The sequence below is a fragment of the Lagenorhynchus albirostris genome, chromosome 7, assembly GCF_949774975.1.
Source record: "Lagenorhynchus albirostris chromosome 7, mLagAlb1.1, whole genome shotgun sequence".
Classification (NCBI taxonomy): Eukaryota; Metazoa; Chordata; class Mammalia; order Artiodactyla; family Delphinidae; genus Lagenorhynchus; species Lagenorhynchus albirostris.
The window spans coordinates 99,570,420-99,591,141 of NC_083101.1; the positions used below are offsets into that span (position 1 = coordinate 99,570,420).

Sequence of the window (20,722 nt, forward strand, 5' to 3'; positions counted from 1 at the left end):
AGTACTTCCTTGTTTTCTGGACTATGAACTGCTCCAGGCTTACCCTGTACATTTCCTGAGCCAGCCCTAGAACTGGTCGAGGAACTTCCTAAACCAGCAGTCACTGTGCCTCTATAATATGGTCTCACCCCGCCTTTTAGTTTCCCTTCCCATTCACCCAGTACAACTACTCTGATTCAGCCAAGTGGCTGTTCCTTTATCCCCCAAATCTAGACGCCTTATAAACAACTTCCTGTCCCAAAGTGGAGGTCCAGGTTTTAGTGCCAACATGTCATTAATAATTTCATCAGGACAAAAGGCATAAAACTTGGACTGTCCAGGGCAACTGGGACATACGGCCACCCCACCCAGAGGGAACCTTTCCCTTCTCCTGGCTTCATCAAAGCTGTTCTGACTCCCAAACCTTGCTTACCTTCTTCAAAATGTCTACGACTTTATTAGGCATTTAAAAATATTCTACCTTTTACAGTTGATTACAGTTCATCTCTTTAAAAAGGAAAACATGCTCATCAGAGAAAACTTGAGAAAGTACAGAAAGCCTAAAAGAAAGAGAAGAAAGGGAGAGAGAAAGAGAAGGAAAAGAAGGAAAAGAAAAAAACCCAAAATAGCCCTCTGTCTCATATTGAAAAGATAACCAAGGTTAATGTTTTGGTGTTAATTATATTTTAAACATTTTCAGAAAGAAAAAAACCTGAAGCTGATATGCCAAATGTTAGTAGTTAATTCCGGGTGGTGAGAATATGATTACTATTTTCTTTTTTGCACTTTCCATATCTCTCAAATAAACTGAAGAAAAAAAATCCCTTAAGTTCTTTTCCTTGACTATAAAAATAACACCTGATCAGTGTCAAAAACTTGGAAAACCACAAAGGACAAACACACACACACAGATACAAATACACAAAATCCCAGAGAAAAAGTAATACCCCAAATTTCAGTGTGTACAGCATATGCATATTTACACAACTTTTAAAAAAAATAAAGGAAACATGTATCAGGAGTGTTTTTATATGCCAATACACAAGTTTTCATCAGCCTGACTTTTAAGAGCTACCTAGTATTTCATTAATCAACTGTATCACTAGTTTTCTTTTTGTAACCCACATGGCTTACATTATCATTTCAACTGCCTCAAGTTTTTCTTCTAATATAAACAAAAACCAACGGCTAAATCTTTGGGCATATCAAGGATTAGTCACATAGGATAAATTCTTAGTATTGGAATTGCTGGGTCAAAGGATACATGCAGGTTCAAGGCTTTGATTCGCTTGCCAAATTGCCCGAGACAGGCTGAAACAGTTTACATTTTTTAAAGGATTGAAATCATTTACCACCAGTCCCAGGATTTTTTTCCTGTCTTAACGTTTACCTTTCCATTTTGTACGTGTGTGTGTTTAATGTACAGAGGCTTTTAATTTGTATGAAGCGAAACTGCCCAAATCTGTCTCTTTCCTTTACGATTTCTTCTTTTGGTGTCATACTGAGAAAGACCTGCCTCTTCCACTCCAACACAGAAAAATTTCACCTGGACCTACTTTTTACTTTTATGATTTCCTTCTACTAATCTAAGTTTTGCTCTTATCAAAGTTATACATGTGCACAGTTTAACAAGGCAACAATGTCTGCTAGGTAAAACATTAGGTTCTAGGCTCCCCTAAACTCAATCGCCTGTGATGAGCACTTCTAATGTGGCTGGTTTTGTTTTTGATATGTACCTTTGCATCTCTAAATAAAAATGTGTGCATTACCACCCTGTGATGATTAGGTTTTAGGCCCTAGCTGTTGACTTTTTATCTTGGAAGAGGAAGATTTAACTAAACAAAAACACACACCTCTTTTGGGTCTTCACCCCTATTACCCAAAGGCACATTTGCAACTCCGTCTTCTCAATAGAGGTATACTGTGATCTGGTTAGAGCAATGCGAAATACACTATTAGGAAAAGAACATGGTTTGTTTTCCTTCCTGCATGTGGCAGCCAGCAGACTGTTCAGCTTCAGCCAAACCTTCAGGAGACTGTGGCGTTCCCAAGCCAAAACCCCCAGCCGAGCCACTCCCAAATTCCTGACAATCAGAGACTGGTATTATTGTTGGGAGGCACTAATTTGTGGGGTAATCTGTTCCACAGCAATACAGAACTAAGAACACTGCGCGTTTCCCTAAAAATAATTTTTCCTTTTCTTTCATATGCTTCATCTTCTAGATGTTTATCCCTAATCCTCTCTCAGTTGTCTAAATCTACTCAATACATTCATGCGTATCAGGTGTCCTATCATTTTCCCTTCCTGAAGCAGTCTCTACTGGAGCCTTGGACCTGCTTGGGTCTGGACGGGCTGCCTCCACTCTGGGCTCCCCTGTCACCACCCTCACAGGGATTCCTTCCACCTCTCTCCTAGGATCTTTTCCACCTGGATTCCATGTCTTCTCCTTTCTTGGTTTACTCCTCATCTGGGTGGAGAAAAAGCGTGAGGGAGATCAGTTTTGAGACTGCGCAACCCAAACCCCTTTTATCCTATCCTCACACGAGTTAGTTTTGACTGGGTATAGAATTATAGGCTGGACATGATTTCTTCCAGAATCTCAAAGGCACTGTTTCACTGGCTTCTCATTTCCCAGTGCTGCTGTGGTGGTGAAGTCTGAAGCCAATCTGACTCCCAACCTTTGTATGTGACCTGCTTTTTATCTTCTTCATGCCAGCTTCGAGGGTCAGATGTGTGTCTCCCGTGTTGCAAAATTTCACAACGATGTACCTTGGGGTCTGTTTTTATCCATTGTGCTGGGGGATACACAGGACTCTTTCGAGTTGGCAATTTATAATCTTTAGTTCTGGGATTAAAGAAAACTTTGTTGCTACTGACCACTCCCCCCACACCCATTTTCTCTGTTTCTTATTTCTGAAATTCTTATAATTCTGATGCTGACCCTCTTTGGCTGGTCCTCTAATTTCTCCATTTTTCAATGTTTCCTTATCTTTTAATATTTCTAAAGAGTTTTTCATTTCTGCTGCCATGTTTTTAATTTCCAACAGCTCTTCTTAATTTTCAGGATGTCCCTTTTTTTTTTAAATGGTACCCTGTTTTTATTTCTTGGATGCCTTATCTGAAAATCTTAATGATAGCTTTGAAAAAAGTTTCTTCTTCCTTTATAGTCTCAGTTTCCCTTCAAGTTGGTTTTGTGTTTCTTTTAGTCTCCATTTTTCATATTAAACATGTCCCTTGGATGAGTGGTAATTCTTGGTTGTCTTCTCCAATATATGACTGGGGACCAAAACGCTGACTAGAAGCTGTAAGTACATGAATAACGTCTGTCTATTGTGTGGGATGATCTGGCTGAGAAGTTTTGTGGGGGATCCTCGATGCCAGTTTGTATTCTTTTCTCCAAGGGAGGTAAAATTCCCTAGAGAAGATTCTTCCACTGTCTTGGACTGGGAATAAAGGCCCAGCTCACTGTTCTGGGAGCGGAGTAGAAGAGGTGTGTGTGTGTGTGTGTGTGTGTGTGTGTGTGTGTGTGTGTGTGTGTGTGTGTGTGTGTGTGTGTGTGTGTGTGTGTGTGTGTGTGTGTGTGTGTGTGTGTGTGTGTGTGTGTGTATGTGTCAGCACTCCACATGCATTCATCCACTTCATCCTCCTATGAAGTCCTGCCCTCACCTGTGCTTGAAGCGGATCTGGGTTTTGTGGGCCTGAAGCTTACACAATTTTGCATGCCCTTTAAAAAAGAGAGATTACAAAACTGCAAATATAAAAATAGGCCTGAAAGTGAATGTTTATTTAAACAGAGAAAAGAACATTATAAATTACAAGCTATAAAAGCTGACAAATAACATGAACATCAGAAAATCAAGAATAACCTAATATTTTTATTAATCATCTGCCTGACACACCTTTATGTTTATTTCTGCACATTTTTTTGGCTGCATAGTCTATGATTGCCTCTTCATGTGACACAGAGTTGATAAATCATTTCCTTAGAGAGAAAAGACACATAATTCAGCCTTTTCTCTAGTAGCGTTGATTGAAATTTGCTTTCTATTACTGACAGTTTAGAAAAGCTTTTTTTTCCAGCTTACTGGTAACATATAAATATAAACTTTAGGATTGTTGTAAAATTTAGGAAAATCTCATGTTTCTCTCATAAATAAACTATAAGATTTCAGGCCACATTTCAAATTTTCTTGTACAATGACTAATCTTAAATGCTCTCTGAATTAATGAGAGTAACTGGTCTGTCACTGAGGTCCTAGTAGGAGGGTATGAGTTTTATGTTATCTTTGTTATGTCTTTCATGTTAAATCCACTAGAAATTTAAATGTTTTAGCAATAGGTTCATATGATTTGCTCCTCCTCTTCATTAACTAGATCATCAGATAATCATCACTCCTATCTAAAACTGATCTTACTCTCTTAATGAATTACTAGCTTTGGTACAATGTGACAATGTTTTGTTATACTTTACATGATTTCAGAGTAATATCTATTGATTTCATTCTCACCTTTGTCACTTTTGTTTTGTGTTCTACTTTTATCCAATTTTTCTCTTAGCTATAAAATACATTTGAAGATGATCAAAAAAGGTATCCTTTGTGCGCTTCCAACTCAGGACTCTAATTTCTCACTTGTTTTATGTTTTTCAAAAATGTCTTTACAAACTGAAGTCAAAACAGCATACTCCCAATTCAACAACCCCCTCCAATCCTGTCCCATCCCAAAAAGGGTCTAGGCTACTCCAAAGCTGCCTGACATGAAGGGTAGTATAAAGAAGAAAAAGAAGGACCTAGAGATTGTCATACTGAGTGTAGTCAGACAGCGAAAGACAAATGTCATATGATATCGCTTATATGTGGAATCTAAAAAAATGGTACAAATGAACCTATCTACAAAACAGAAATTCAGAAATTGAGTCACAGATGTAGAAAACATCCTTATGTTACCAAGGGGAAAAAAGGGGGGGGAGGGATAAATTGGGAGACTGCGATTGACATATACACACTACTATATATAAAACAGGTAACTAATAAGAACCTATTGTATAGCACAGGGAACTCTACTCAATACTCTGTAATGAGCTATATGGGAATAGAATCTAAAAAAGAGTGGATACGCGTGGCTGATTCACTTTGCTGTACGGCAGAAACTAACACAACATTGTAAATCAACTAGACTCCAATAAATAATTAATTTAAAAAAAAAGGAGGAAAGGAAGGCAGAGATATTCTTAGCTGAGTGCAGTATAAATACATTTTCGAAGTTTACAGAAACACAGGATCATTTGAACACATGGCTAGGGTTCCTTCTAGGGCCCTGGACAAGGTCCATGTAAGCGAGGGGCCCTGAGGCTTAAGCTTCATTAGTTTCACACAGTAAATCCACCTCTGTGTGCCCTAGTAGACAAACTCCCTGCTTCACTCTCCAGGGGTGGGGCCCCTTCATTCTTCTGCTAGGGTGAGGTGGGGACAGTGTCCAGTGAAATGGCGTTGGGGAGGAGATGGTAGGACTCTCAACTTATTCATAAGCAGCTTTCAACCAATCCCCCTGATCTGAGTGTTCGGCTTCAGCCCACTCCTAGAGGTACCTAGTGTCACCAGTTCCTGAACCTTTGAGGATTCTGTGATGTAAGTTCTTGGTTTTCCTAAATGCCAGTTCACCACCTGGCCTTCTGGGAACTGCCAAGTCAGTTACCCCATGTCACTGCATTCCAATCCCCAAATGTTGTCAATGACTGTTCTATTCTCCCTGAATTGGTAGGTTTATGACTTAAAAAAAATCACCTCACTGTGCTTTGTGTGGGATTTCTGAGGGAGATAAAATAGATGTACATTATTATACATTATAATGTATAATGTGTTATACATTATAGATGTATATGTAGTATGTTATTATATACACCTGGTTTTATCTCCTGCACAAACCCACAATTTGTCACCTTTACTCAGAAACTGCTTTATTAATTTTAAATAACAACTTTATGAGATGTAATTCACATACCGTAACATTCATCCTTTTAAAGTGTACAATTTGGTGTTTTGGCTGTATTCACAGAGTTGTGCAACCATCACTACAACTAATTTTATTTTTTTTGGCAACGCTGCGTGGCTTGCTGGATCTTAGTTCCTTGACCAGGGATCAAACCTGCTCCCTTGGCAGCGAAAGAGCAGAGTCCTAACCACTGGCCTGCCAGGGAATTCCCACCACTAGCTAATTTTAGAATATTTTCATCACCCAAAAGGAAACCCTGTATCTATTAGCAGTCATTCACCATTTTGTAGTGTGGTACAAAGACACTTTCAGGCTCCATGGATTTGCCTGTTCTGGACATTTCATATAAATGGAATTATATAACATGTGGCCTTTTGTGTTTTCTAATTTTTTAATATGGTGTAGGTAAGGATCCTACTTCATTCTTTTGCATGTGACTATCCAGTTATCCCAGTACCGTCTGTTGAAAAGACTATTCCTTCTCCATTGAACTGGCATCAACTGACCAACAGTATAAAGGTTTATTTTTGGATTCTCAATTCTATTCCATTGATCTACATATCTATCTTTATTGCTAGTACCACATTGTCTTAGTTACCGTTGCTTTGTAGTAAGTTTTGAGATTGGGAAGTGTGAGTCCTCCAACTTTGTTCTTCTTCGTCAAGATTGTTTTCGCTATTCTGTGTCCCTTGAATTTTCATATGAATTTTAGTGGTTTGTCTTTTATATTTAAAACTTTACTCCATGTAGAGTTTGAGTGTATGGCTAACCAGTTGTTTTAACATGATTTAAAAAATAATCCATCTTTGGGACTTCCCTGGTGGCGCAGTGGTTAAGAATCCGCCTGCCAATGCAGGGGACATGGGTTCGAGCCCTGGTCCAGGAAGATCCCTGGTGGCGCAGTGGTTAAGAATCCGCCTGCCAATGCAGGGGACATGGGTTCGAGCCCTGGTCCAGGAAGATCCCACATGCCACAGAGCAACTAAGCCTGTGCGCCACAACTACTGAGCCTGCGCTCTAGAGCCTGCGAGCCACAACTACTGAAGCCTGCCCGCCTAGAGCCTGTGCTCCGCAACAAGAGAAGCCACTGCAGTGAGAAGCCTGCGCACTGCAACTAGAGAAAGCCGGCTTGCAGCAACGAAGACCCAATGCAGCAAAAATAAATAAATGAATGAATTAAAAAAATAATCTATCTTTGAAAAATCATTTTATCAGCATTAAATACTTCCGCTCTATATCATAGATCTGTCTACTCTTTTGACAATAACACAAATTTAATTATTTAGGTTTAAAACAGATCTTGATACCTAGTAAGCAAATCCCTTCTCATTACATTTCTTTTTCAGGTAATTTGGCTATTTTAATTTTGTTTTCATATTTAAGATGAAATTCAAAATCATCTGCTGTGTTTCCCCTTCCAAATCAGGATATTAATTACTGAAAATACATTATATTTATAGATTAACTTTTGAAGAACCTACATCTTTATAAATATTAGGTTTGCTCATTCAGGGCCAAAATACTTCTCTCCAGTCATTCAAGTCTTTTTATTATGCCCTTCAGTCTTAAGAGTTTTTTTTCACATAGGTCCTCTACATTTGTTTAGTTAAATATTAACATCCAAAAGTAACACTTATCTGTGAATTTTTTTGCCCTACACACGTCTTAGGTACATTCCATGGAATTATATATTTTTGGTTATACTATAAATGGATTCTCTTTTTCATTTCATCTTCCTAGTACACAGGAAAGCTGGTGGGTGTTAAATATTTACCCCACAACCAATCACCACAGCTATACACCTAACCTACATAGCCCAAGAAATTTGGCTGGGGAAAAAAAAAAGAACTAATTGGGTTTTCCAAGTAGACAGTGATACCATTTTAAAATAATTGTAAAATTTCCCTCTTCTTCCCCAATATTTAATACCTATTTTTGTCTTGTATTATGGCATTGGCTAAAAATTACAGAAAAATGTTTTTCACTTTAGTAAGAATACTTCGAGTTTGATCTTTCACTATAAAATACGAAGAGGGCTCCTGGTTTATTTAGGAGGCTAATAGTAAGGAAATATTTTTCTGTTTCTAGTTTACTGAAAGATACAAAGACTGGATTTTTGAATTATATCAATGCCTTTTCAGCATGCATTTGGTGGATCTGTTGGTTCTCCTATGACCTAGTGCTGTGACGAACTGTGTGAATACATGTCCTAAGACTGAGCCATCCTTCCATTACTGAAGTGAGCTCTGCTTGGTTAAAGGTACAGGTTAATTAACTTTGATGTGCATACATCTTGCTTTCTGATTATGACACAAAAGCACCTCAAGGGTAGGGACTCAATGTTATGCTTCTCTGCAACTCCTGCCAAGTGCTGTACTAGGCACAGTGCTATTTTCAACCTTTTACTGAATGAACAGTCAGTAAATATGTATTAGGGGCCTCCTTCATGCCTAGCACTACACGAGGTTCTAGGGACATCAGGATGAATACGGCAGACTCATTCTATGATCTCATGGAGCTTATAGTCTGGCTTCATACACATAGTAAGCAGGGAATGAATGATTAAATGAATGAGTAAAATGAGTCTATTGGCCCAGGGGCCCTATCAAATACCATACTCTAATTTAGGGTTCCTGAAAAAAGCTACTCTTAGATCAGGCTATATAAAGAACAAAGAAAGGTAATATCATTGTCCTTGGTCTCCCAATCCTTACCTGAGTAAAATAAAACCTAAAAAGGCATCGCCAGCTACAAGTATCAGCCTGGGTCAAGGGAAAGTAAATTCAGTGGAGATGGAGAGAACGAAGCTGGCCTTTGGCACTGGCAGTAAAGCCTGGCGAAGATATCAGAGTATGGGTCAAGGGAAAACATTTTCAAGAGCCTGAGAGGAAATATGAAAGGAGAAGAGTCTCCTGGGTTTATTCTCAGGCTGCCAAAGAGCAAACGTACTCCACTCTGCCAGAGAAAGAGCCAGAAAACTGGGGCAGGTGCCCTGATGGAGGGATCGGATTCTCTGCCACTGACGTGAAAGATGGTGAGACGAAAGAGCAAAGCAACTGCACGTCAACTGACTCTTCTGCCTCTTCTTCTCCTTGACCTCTTGATTTCACCCTGCGGTCTAGGCCCCCGCAGGAACCCAGGGACGTCCTCAGGAGAAGCGACTGCTTTGGAAAGTGTGCGGCAAGACTGACAGTATCAGAGCATCTCAGAGCAGTGCTGTCCTGGCACGGCTGGGGCTCTGGGGCGGGGGGCTTCCAGACTTTTGTTCCTCCTCCTTCTCACAGCTTTCCTCAGGGCTCTCCCCCTGGAATCGGGTGGGTACGCAGAGATCCAGAGAGGAGACTGGGCTTGCTCCCCAGAGAATCTCTACGTTCTGGAAACCATCATGAAGGCTGTGAGCTCCCGGCCCCTGGAGTAGGATTCTTTACTTTGTTCTGCTTGCCATTCCATAAATATGAGCACCAGAGGGCAGGAGGAGGGATATTTTGGTCTCGGCAACAAAATGGAGAAAACATTTCTCTCAGCCCTACCCTTCTCCAACCCCCAACATGCCCCACCTCAAAAAAGAAAAAAAAAAGTTCTGTGTGTACAGAGGGAAAGGGGGGAAGAAAAAGGGTTCTATTTTCTTTCACAATAAAGAAAAGTCAACAGGATGTTCTCCAAAGCTACAAATATACTTTTTCAAACAGTAAATATCTCTATTAGCAGCATGATGCCAGTTGGCTAATTCTGTCTGTCTCAGGAAAACCTTTCCCCAAAAACTCCTGCTCTTGGGTAATGTCTATTTACAAAACCAGCTCTTGTGCATTTTCGATTTGCTAGGTTTCTCAATCTTTTGTTTCCCCACCCCCTCCACTGCAGAGGCAGAGACGAGAGGCAGGCCCGGATGGCAGCTGGGTGGGGATCCCCTGGTCACCCCAGCAGATTCCCCGAGCCCCACCTTCTTTGGAGAGTCCTCCACTCCATTACCAAGAACAGCTTAAAGAAGCTAAAACCTACCCCCTCCTCCCTGGCCTTCACTGGGCCTCCAGAATTTGTTTCTACTGAGCCTGAATGGGCCGAGGCCTTGCCCGGGGGTGGAGAGAACCCTGGAATGATTCAGTCAACCCAACCGTGTATCATCCCGATATCTCCAGCTGGGCAAAGATCACAGTTTTGGGGGTGGGGCGTGGGGGGAGGGGAGGGAGGTGAGAACGAAGGGAGGGCTGAGCAAAGAGTAGGAGGCAGCAGATAGTGGCTGAAATCCTGGCTCTCCGGGGAGTGGTCTGGGCCTGAGTCACTGTCTCGGCAAGAGCAGGAAGGTGGGCGAAAGGCAGCAGCTTCTGCAGGCTGGAAGGACAAGCCCCTCCTCCCCCATCCTTCTGTCACTCTATCCTCCGGTCGCTGCCTTCTCTGGTCTGAGGCCCCACCAAGGCTACCACCACCTTGACAATCGGAGAGAGCAAACAGTGGGCCGGGGCCAGGGCAGGGTTTATGGAGAGTCAGCTGGCTCCGGCGGAGCAGCTGCTTGTTGGATGCCATCCTCTCTGAAGGGCCAGCTGGCCACAATGCCCGGGGCCAAGGAAAGTTCAGCCCAAGCAAGGACGTGAGAGGCCCACCCCATCAGAAGGGGAAATGGCCTGAGCTGTGAAGGATCCATTTCCAGTGCCTATGACCATAGCCTCTCCAGCCCCACCTCAGTCCTTCCCCTAAATTAGCTGGATTCCGAACCAGAGCACAGACACCACCACTCTCGCTTGCCACCAGTCCGAGGAGGTATGTGTGTGTTTAAAAATAAAAGGCACGACTCTGTGACTTGGCTGATTTGTTACTTGACCAGAACAATGGCCCAGCTCAGCTGTGATCCCTCCTTCCCCATGCTCCCCGGGCTGACCGCTGAAAAGGAAAGACAGAATGAATCACAGAATGTTGAGTGAGATCATCCAATTAAAGTGATCATTTATTGAGCATCTACTATTGCCAGTGTCTGCGCTAGGTGCTTCCGATATGTCAGCTCATTCAGAGTGCTGCCCTCCCATATTTCACCCAAGAGACGGCGTACTGGATGAGGGGGTGGACTGTGGAGCCAGGCTGCCTGGGTTCAAGATCTGGCTCTGCCAGCTCTGAGACTTGGATAACTTACCTAATTTTCCTGTGTCTCAGTTTCCCTGTCTATAAAATAGGATCATAACATACCTATTTTATAGGGTCGCTGTGAAAGCTAAGTGAGTTTAATCTTTAAAATAGTTCCCAGCCTACAGTAAGCAGCCTGGGAGTACCTGTCGCAAAGATGATGGTGGTGGTATTTTGATGATGATGATCAAACTGAGGCCCAGATGGGGGACTTGCACAAAATTACACAGAGGTAAGTATGGTCAGGAAACCTGAAATGGTTGTTTTCTGTTTGGGGAGCACACAGGAGTCCCTGCCATAACCACCACTACCAGGTCCAAGTTAATATATTTGCTTAAAATTGAGTGGTGACTTCCTCGTGAGTAGGAAAAGGATTTGTGACACAAGTTTGGAGGCTGATGGAGTATCCAGAGGTCAAGAAAAGAGAGGAAGGAAGGCAATTCAGGGAGGTGGTTGGATTTTTTTTTTTTTTTGGCAGCTCTTTAAGAAACTCCTAATATTTGACAGACAAGTTACTACCTATTCTCATTCTAACCTGCTAAGATAAGAAGAAGTAGAAACTCGGTTTTCCCACTTTATAATAGGGAATCAGAAGACATTTGGAGGGGAAAGCCTTGTCCTGCCTACTGAACAAGCCAGAGAGAAGCCTCCTATGGCCTGACTTCCACTCTGATGGGTTCACAGTGGCTGAGGGCAGACACTCTGAGAAGCACCAGACCAGCTGAGGCACTAGCTCTAATCTCATTCTCACTCGTCCCTTACCAACCAGGAATCTTAAAAAGAGCTTTCACTCCACCGTTTCCTCTTCTCTGTTGAAGGTTTGGCCCCTAGAAGCAGAAGGAGGTCTGGGATGGAAACCCACTTCTAGGTCTGCCTGCCTCGGTCATCCCCAGCTTTTGGCCACAGGAGGCAATAATTCTCCTGCTATGAGGTCAGCCTTAGCCATGATACTGGTCAGGCTAGGCATGACGACAGTTACAGAAATATTGGAAACACTCAGAAAATTATAGAGCAGAGCACATATAATAAATACTCATGTACCCACCACCTAGCATTGTCAAATTCTAACACTGAGCCGTACTTGCTTCGGGTCTTATTCTTCAAGCAGCACACCAGCACAGATACTGCTGAAGCTCCCTGAGTGTTCCAGCCTGATCCCATTTCCTTCTTTCCCTCCCTCCTGTTATCCTTGAGGTAACCACTACCCCGAATTCAGTGTTTATTAATCCTATACTTTTGCTTCATAAGTTTGAATCCATAAGCACAACGTAGTGTTGTTTTACAGATCTAAACTTTATACAAATAGTACAACATTGAATGTATCATTTCCAAACTAGCCTTTTATGTTGGGCCTTATGTTTCTGAGATTTGCCCCTGCTGATACACATGGCTCACTTCATTCATTCTGACACTGCGTATTTCACTATGTAATGACACCATGTTTTATTTTCCCATTCTTCAGAGGCTAGACATGTATAAACAATGAAGCAGCGGACATTTCTGCTCAGGTCTCCTGCTGCACAGGTGCAGAAGTTTCTCTGGGTGAGGGGCAGGCCCGTCTTTGGCTGTGTGAGGCACTACAAAATCTCCCAGTGGTTGCGTCAGTTCCCCACCCCACTCAGCAGATGCCAGTTCCCACCGCTCCTCATTCTCAGATACTTGGCATTGCCAGACTAAATTGCCCATTTTTGCCAGTCTGATGGCTGTGAAATGACATTTCATTTCTCAATGTTGGTTTAATCTGCTCTCCCTGATTACTAATAAATGGAACATCTTTGTTTTTTTTTTTTTTGCGGTACGCAGGCCTCTCACTGTTGTGGCCTCTCCCGTTGCAGAGCACAGGCTCCGGACGCGCAGGCTCAGCGGCCATGGCTCACGGGCCCAGCCACTCTGCGGCATGTGGGATCTTCCCGGACCGGGGCACGAACCCGTGTCCCCTGCATCGGCAGGTGGACTCTCAACCACTGCGCCACCAGGGAAGCCCAATGGAACATCTTGATTTAGGCTTTTGTCTACCTGGGTTTTCTTTTCTATATAAAGTGGTTGGCGGCTTTCAAATCTATGCAATAAGTTCTTATGCAGAACCAGCCAGCGTTCTTTACAGCCGCCCCTTCTGTATTCCTTATTTATAACCAATGACAAACAACCAAATAAAGAACACTATCTTTACCTGGCTGGAGTCACAGGTATAAGCTTCTAGTCTGAATATTTGTAATAAACTCCTAGAAAAGTGTTTTTCAAACCGGGGTGTGTAGAACACCCATCCCTCACCGATCATTTACACTGCTACGCATCATTCCATTGTAAACATCTATCAAAATTAGTCATGAAATCAACTGAAGTGGGTCATGCTTTAAAAAACAAAATAAAACATAGTAGAAAATATCTGAGTGCATTGTACACATACAATGTGAAACTTATTTCGTGTGTGTGTGTGTGTGTGTGTGTGTTTGTGTGTCTGTTGATATCAAAGGCATTTCTGACTGCAAGCTGTGGTCAAAAAACTTCGGAAGCCACTGTCCAAGGTACCCCGCCCCCAACTCCATTCTTTCTCTTTTCTGAGTTATCCTGCAGACCACTGCCAAATTAACCTGACAAAAATCATTGCTTTTGCCCTGCCACTTCCCTGCTCAAAAACCTTCAATTTTCGGAAGCCTAGGCTCAATTTCAATTCCTCAGCATGGCACTGAAAGTGCTTACAGTATGGCCCCAACCAGAATGCCAGCTTTCATCAATGAAGCTTCCACCCAAATCACTACTTACTAAACCCAAGCTGGCCTCCTGACTGCCTGCCCCAACACTCTTCACGCATTCTGTCTCCACACACCCTTTTCACACCGTTCTTCTAACCTGCACACCCCTCTCCTGTTCCCCACTGCAACAGGACACGCTTGCTACGTCAAGGTTCAGTTAAAATCACATCCTCTGCTTGAAGCCTTTCTTTCTGCCACAGGGACGTTTAGTGATCTGCCGTCATTCTTGTGAACCTCCGGCACTTCCCATACACCGGCCGAAGACAAGGATGGATTCTTAAAGCATTTTGAATGTCTCCCAGTGTTTAGCACAGGCCCTTGTACATTAAAAATGTTCGATACACATTAAATCAACAAAGATTCATTGAGCACTATCTGTGTGCAACAAACTATACTGGGCTCTACTTAATAGATTAGCCACCAGAATAATGGTTTGGGGAAAACAACTTTAATAGTTTAACTGCCAATTTGAAAGCTACCTCAACACATTTACTTAAAAGTATAATATACAAGAAAACACCTTTGACTGTGAAGCTGTGGGACTCAAGGTACTTGACTCTTTCCAACTACTCCAAAATCGGGAAAAGGTCCCTTCCCTCCTTGTTACGAAAGGCTGAAAGAAGAGTTTTACGTTTGTTCCCAAAACAATGTTGAATATAGAATCTCATGGGTTCCTCATGGGGTCCCTGTCTTCTAGGCATTACTATGCTGTTTACACAGGAGGAAGAAGCTTGGGGAGAGCCTGGTCTGTCCAAAGTCACAGAAGCAAGTGATAAGGCTGCCCCATGCAGGGAGGCCCCAGAAGAGGAAGAAGCTGAGATGGTCCAGAATACCTGGAGGTCTGCAGGACACAGGACTTCCTCTATCACTTTACCTATGAAAACTGGTCACTTCCTGTAATTCACTACCAACCTGGTGGTGTCAATACGGCCTAGCAAAGTCAGACACCTTCCTTTGGGATCCAATCAGCTTGGGAATGGTCTTCCACTTTCCTAATGTTCCTGTTTAAGCACAGGGAGTACTCAGGAGATGCAGGTTTCAGTTCCAGTTCCGCCAGGTGAGTGAATTCGGGTAAGTTGTCAAAGGGAGATAATCAGACCTGAACTGCAAAATTCAAAGGGTAGATGTGGGGATGATATCAGAGAATGGATGGGAAAGTACTGTGCAAAGTTAAAAGCACTATATGAATGTAAGATAGCACTGGTGATGCTAGAGGGAAAAGAGACTCCACCGAGAAAATGTTTGCAATTGCATGGATGGTTCCCTCTGATCCAGCAGTTTACCGTCCTTCTTTACATTCCATCCACTTCATTTGACAATTACCGATTAGGTACCCACTATGTGCAAGACAGTATGTGTACACACAGATGGAGAAGCTGTAGATCCTGCTCTCACGGACTTTATGTGGGAGAGAGGCGCACGTTTGTGATACGTGGATAGCGTGGGAGTACTACAAGAGAAGCACCATGGAGCTCGAGAATAAAGGAGTTTGGGTGGGGGAAGGGTGGGGAGGGGAGGGCAGAGAACAGAGACAGCCTCAGAGAGCCTCGGAAGCCACTTCTTCATGTTAACAATAGCACGCTTAGAGGCTCTTCACTTCAGGAAGTGGCCAGTAGCTTTTGCACATTTTTATCTTAAATTTTTTCCTGAGTGAAGGCAAGTCAGTAAATGGGAAGAAAGTCCTCATTCATACATTCTGTAAACATTTACTGATTGCCGGGAACAGCGCTAGGGATACAGTGGTGACCAAGAGACAGCCTCTGCTTTCAACAGCTCATGGACTAGTGGGCTGACTGAAAAGTAAGGCAAGAATTCAAGTACAGATGCTAACGGTGGTCAGAGGAGGGGCACCCCACTCAGCTTGGCAGGGTGTGGGGGGCCGTTCAGGGAAGACCCTCAGAGGAGCTGAAGCCTGCCCTGACTCTTTAAGGATGAGTGGATGTTGGCCTGGGGGATGGCGGGTGGGGAGGTGAGGGGAGTAAAGGGCATTTTGGGCAGGGGAATGGCACGCACAGAGGAGCAGGGGCACGAGAGACCAGGAGAAGCTTGGACACAGGAGTGAAGGGGGACAGCCAGATCCAGAAGGGCCTTAGTTAGGCCATGGCCTCCAGTCTCCAGTTAGTTAGGCCTTAGTTAGGCCATGGCCCAGAGTTAGGCCTTTATCCTGAAGATGATGGGGAGGGTATACATGGTGAGAACAGGAAAAAAAAAAAAAAGATGTTCCCTGAGGAATACCAATATTTAAGGGGCAGAAGAGCCCAGAAGAGTCAGAAAACAAAATAGCATCCGCAGGGTTTCCATTCTTTTTTTTTTTTTGCGGTACGTGGGCCTCTCACTGCTGTGGCCTCTCCCGTTGCGGAGCACAGGCTCCAGACGCGCAGGCTCAGTGGCCATGGCTCACGGGCCCAGTCGCTCCGCGGCATGTGGGATCTGCCCGGACCGGGGCACGAACCCGTGTCCCCCGCATCGGCAGGCGGACTCTCAACCGCTGCGCCACCAGGGAAGCCCAGGGTTTCCTTTCTTTTCACAACAGGTCTGGGTGACAAAGTATCAGCTGAGCTTATCCATTCCGTGTTATAAGTGGAGAAAACAAGACAGAGGAAGATCAGACGCCTAACCAGGCCACACTGAGAATGAGGGAACCAGAGCCTGAACTCAGCACTCCAACTCCTACCAAATTTATCTGCACTGACTTTAATTTCCTTCCTTCTGAGTCAGACTCCTGAACCTCTAGGTATAGGACGATTTCCTCCAGCAGTGCTCCTTTTTCCTCGTCATTGAAGCCTAAGATCACCATGAAGGTGTGTGGTTCCAAGGAAGGCTATGGATCCTGGAGACAGCTAAGCAAGATTAAGGTCACTATCCTTAATTCCATTTAATTCTCCCTCCACACCATAATAAAGACACACAACACACACACACACACACACACACACACACACACACACACACGGAGAGGGGGGTGACACGGAGGAGGAAGGGTAAGAAAGCAGCACTTGGCTTGGGGCCAAGAGGTGGATCAGTGATCTGAGATGTAAACATCAAATGCCTTCCTCCGAGCAGAGCCCACCACTGGGCCACCTTGCTGAAAAGCAGATCAGTGGACGGATGGATGAGTAGATGGTACAGGAAGGCAGCAAGTGCCCACTAAACAAACAGGCGGTGGGCGGGCTGCATGCACTGAGGAAGCAGAGAACAAAGACCTCTCACTCTTCATGCAAAGTCCACAGTGTGCAAAGGGCACCAATATTGGACATTTCTCACTGTGACATTTTGAAAGTCCAGCCTAGCCCAGAACAATGGTTACCCTCTGGGGACCATGGGCCGTGTACCCCTAGGCCTTATTCGACGATGGCTGGCATATCCCATGTGCTTGGTGAACTTGACCTTGGGCATCAGACTCCCATGACGGCTCTACGTCACTCTGGTCTCTTCCCCCACTGAAAATTCCAATCTCGGATGAATGGATGGATTCATTCTGGGAGCAGGAAAACCACTCCAGGAGTGAATCAGAAGGACCCAGCCCTGGTCCCCTTGCCAGCCATTGAGCCAGGAACTGAGTGCAATTGTGTGCCCAGGCGCTGGTGCTATTCCCCTCTCAGGGAGAGAGGGTCAGGGGCCACGCAAGAGATGACGTAGAAGCCCTCTAAGGAGGAAGAGAAAGGAACCTCAGCTTTGAGGGACAAAGCCACCCTTTTGGTTGTGACCCTCAGTCCAAGGAGGTGCCAAGATGTGTGTGTATTGTTAAATTAATTCTACTGGACAAAATCTCAGCTTTGGCTGGGCAGTTACTTGTCAATTTCAATTCTCTCCAGCCTGAAATAGGCTACTAGTTTTTCAGAAAAAGGATTTCTGTAAGACAGGTGGAAACAATGCGTCTCAGATCACCCAGAGACGACTCTACCTTTAGTGGCCTCTGCTCTACTCTTCTCCTGATTTGTGAAGGAAAGATCAATTCATTCTTAAGAATTGTAAATGCCAGTCTAGGCAACGTAAAGCACCTTGTACTGTCTGCTTTTGGAGAAATTAGGTAAGAGAACTCCAAAGATTCAAGATGCAGCAGGCAAGAAGTCATCTACATCACAAAGTAAAGGGACCAGGTTGATCCTTTAAGGAAGTAATCCCTCTAGGAAGGGGAATTGAAGGATTGCCACTATGCCCATCACTAACTAGGTTATAACAAGACGCGAAAGTTAGCTTTTTAAGGCTCCAGCCCCCTATCGGCCTCCTGGAGCAAAGGTGGAGGGAAAAGGAGCAGCTCCTGCTGGGGCTTGTTAGGGGGTTGTTCGGGGCTGACCCCCACGCGCTGGTGCTGACTGTCTGACATCTGTCGGTCAATCTTCGTCTAAGAAGCTGGCGGGAGGAGGGGACAGAAATGGCTTACATTTTACATTACAGGGCTGTCCCTGACACTGAATGACATCAGTTGTCTGTGGCCAGAGCTTAGTCTCCATTGATGGCCAAATGTGAGGCTGCAAGCGCCTTCCTAAAGAATATTCTACCATCTTCACTCGTTCATAACTAGCTAATGTGCACTTTTCGTAAAGCAACAGGCTAGACTCTGAGGAGAGAGTGGCAAACATGTACCCTATGCCAACATAACTTGGATTCCAAAAGGACTGATTCATCTTGTACATCTCCGGGGGTCAATGTATTCATACAAGCACACTTTAGTTGGATGCCCTGAGGTTTGGGTTGTGGCTATACAGGCCCTCAAGCCTGAAGGTAAGGTCCTTTGGGCAAATTGAGTCTTACAGAAGAAATCAACCATTGAACATGATCAAGTGTCTACTATGAGCCAAGTATCATACAGTTCCATAGCAACGCACGTGCCAGCTCTGGAGTTGTGACTACTACTCTGAGGCTCCCTGGCTTCTTTTCTCATGGCTTGATAGTTCCCATAACATTTAAGCTTACTTACGTTAATTTAACAGGGAAAGCAAAGAGTGTGTAAGGCCCTGGAAAAAAATTAGTCCAATCCCATAATGGGAGTGCGGGTGGTGTGTAATTCTGGCTCCTTCCGAAAGAGAAGCAAGTTTTGCCTCTTGAAGACTAAGTGGAGCAAAGGCTACTCGTCTGAAAGCTAGGGGTTTTGATCCATGAGCTGGGCTCAGACGGCCAGAGTGAGGGCCACCTGGCAGTGGTGGAGAGATGCCCACGGGGGAGAGAGAAGTGGATATTTCTCAACGGATACTTAGTAAAGGAGGTAACAGGGGCGTCCCTCACTTCACGCAGCTGAGAGAAGACGGACGGGACCAGCACCTTGGTACAGTCAGGAAAGAGACGCGGGATCCCACTCTAAAGGGATGCCCCGCCCCACCTCCCGGTGAGGCCTGCCGAGAGCTGGAGCCTCCAGGAAAGCACCAGAGGAAGGCCCCTTGAACGACCCCAAGGGCTGGGGCCAACTGGGCCCTGCTCCGGGGCAGAGGGTCCGCGGGCAGCGCGGGCCAAGGGACTCAAGTCGGACGGACGCAGGGCAAAGCGCATTGCAGGCCGGGGGCTCCAGCTGCCCCCACCGCCTGGGCCCCACTCACCAGCTCATGGTCCCGAACCTGGCCCTGCCGCCGGGGTCCTCAGCTGCACCTCGGTCCTGGGGGATCGCTTCCGGATTCAGCCAGTCTCCAGGAAGTGACGTAGACCCCGCCCCCCTCTGCCCGGAAGAGGCGGGCCGGGAGGACGGGGCCAGACGCATTAACCCTTCCGCTGCCGCTGGCTTTCGCGGGGTTGCCCTGGTCCGCGAGCCTCGCGCCTAGGCTTAGGGGCTCCAGAGGATTTAGCCTGTGGCGGGGGCATGAGGACCCCTGGGTGCGTTTTGTACCTTAAACGCTGACTTGGTAAAATTCTCTTCCACGGACTACACGTGTTGCTTAACCGGGGATTGCCTTAGTTTTTCAGTTTGTAAGATTTCTCATCCAGGGACAGTAGCAGTAATTAATTGTCTAGCGGGGGCAGGGGGGAAAGGAGCGATGAAGGAGTGGGTGTAAGGGAGACTTACATTCACTGTACGGTCTTCTGTATCTTTTAAATTTTGTACCCTGTACATAGTTACCTGTTGCAAAGAAACAAATGGATCTCTTCGCACCTCCAAAATGGCACAGGGCTCTGAATAGAAAATAGAATAGTGCTTTTCAGGTTGGAATGTTCTGTGGATTTACTCAACAAAAGAGGACAAAGAGTAAGGGTTGCTCCCAGTCTTCCAGTCTTCCCTCTGTGCTCGGCACTACAGAACCCAAATGATGTGAATGGTTCCATTTTTATGCTCATTCATTTAACACACATTCATTGGGCTCCTACAATGTGCCAGACACTGAGCTAACTTCAAGGATACAACCATGAAAAAGCAGTACGGATCCTGCCCTTATGCCCTCCCAGGGCTACTTACCTGGAGAGAGAGATAAACAGGCAGCAAAGTAATAATATATGATGGGAAAGAAAGTGCTGTGGCAGCCTGTAAGGCCCCCCCCCACCCCACTCCCAACTGCACATGGAGTTTTAGTGAAGGCTTCTGGGAGGAGCCAATGGGTAAGCCACATCCTGAAGGCAAATCAGGCTGGCCCGGTGAGTCTGAGGGGAGGGCTGGGGAGAGTCCAGGCAGAGGGAACCTATGGTTATAACCTAGTTAGTGATGGGCATAGTGGCAATCCTTCAATTCCCCTTCCTAGAGGACTGAGTTCCAGGCAAGCAGCTCACTTGCCGTGGGTCTTCCAAAATCCCTCCTAAGCTGTTCTGGGCCAAGTTGGCTTCCTCACCCTCCCAAATCTCCCTGCCTTAGAAGAGAGAGCAGCAGGCAGTGAGGCTGCTGGTAACTGCTGGACTCCCAAGGGCCTTCTCTCTAAGAATTCTGCTTCAAATGGGCTTTAGTGTTATAAGGGATGCTTGGGGAGTA

General features: G+C 44.9%; 1 protein-coding gene across 10 annotated transcripts in view; it reads right to left on the reverse strand.

Annotated features, from left to right (window-relative positions):
• Positions 1-19,464, reverse strand: part of BIN3 (bridging integrator 3) — a 44,507-nt gene extending 25,043 nt beyond the window's left edge. For 9 of the 10 annotated variants that reach the window (XR_009541674.1, XR_009541675.1, XM_060155627.1 and 6 more), the window contains exon 1: positions 19,371-19,464. Coding sequence is in view for 7 of the 10 variants with exons in the window: in XM_060155627.1 (XP_060011610.1) it covers positions 19,371-19,378 (8 nt within the window). In the remaining 3 variants the exon portion in view is untranslated. The remainder of the gene's footprint in view (positions 1-19,370) is intronic. The other variant, XM_060155636.1, reaches the window with a different exon arrangement.
• Between the last annotated feature and the right edge of the window lie 1,258 nt (positions 19,465-20,722).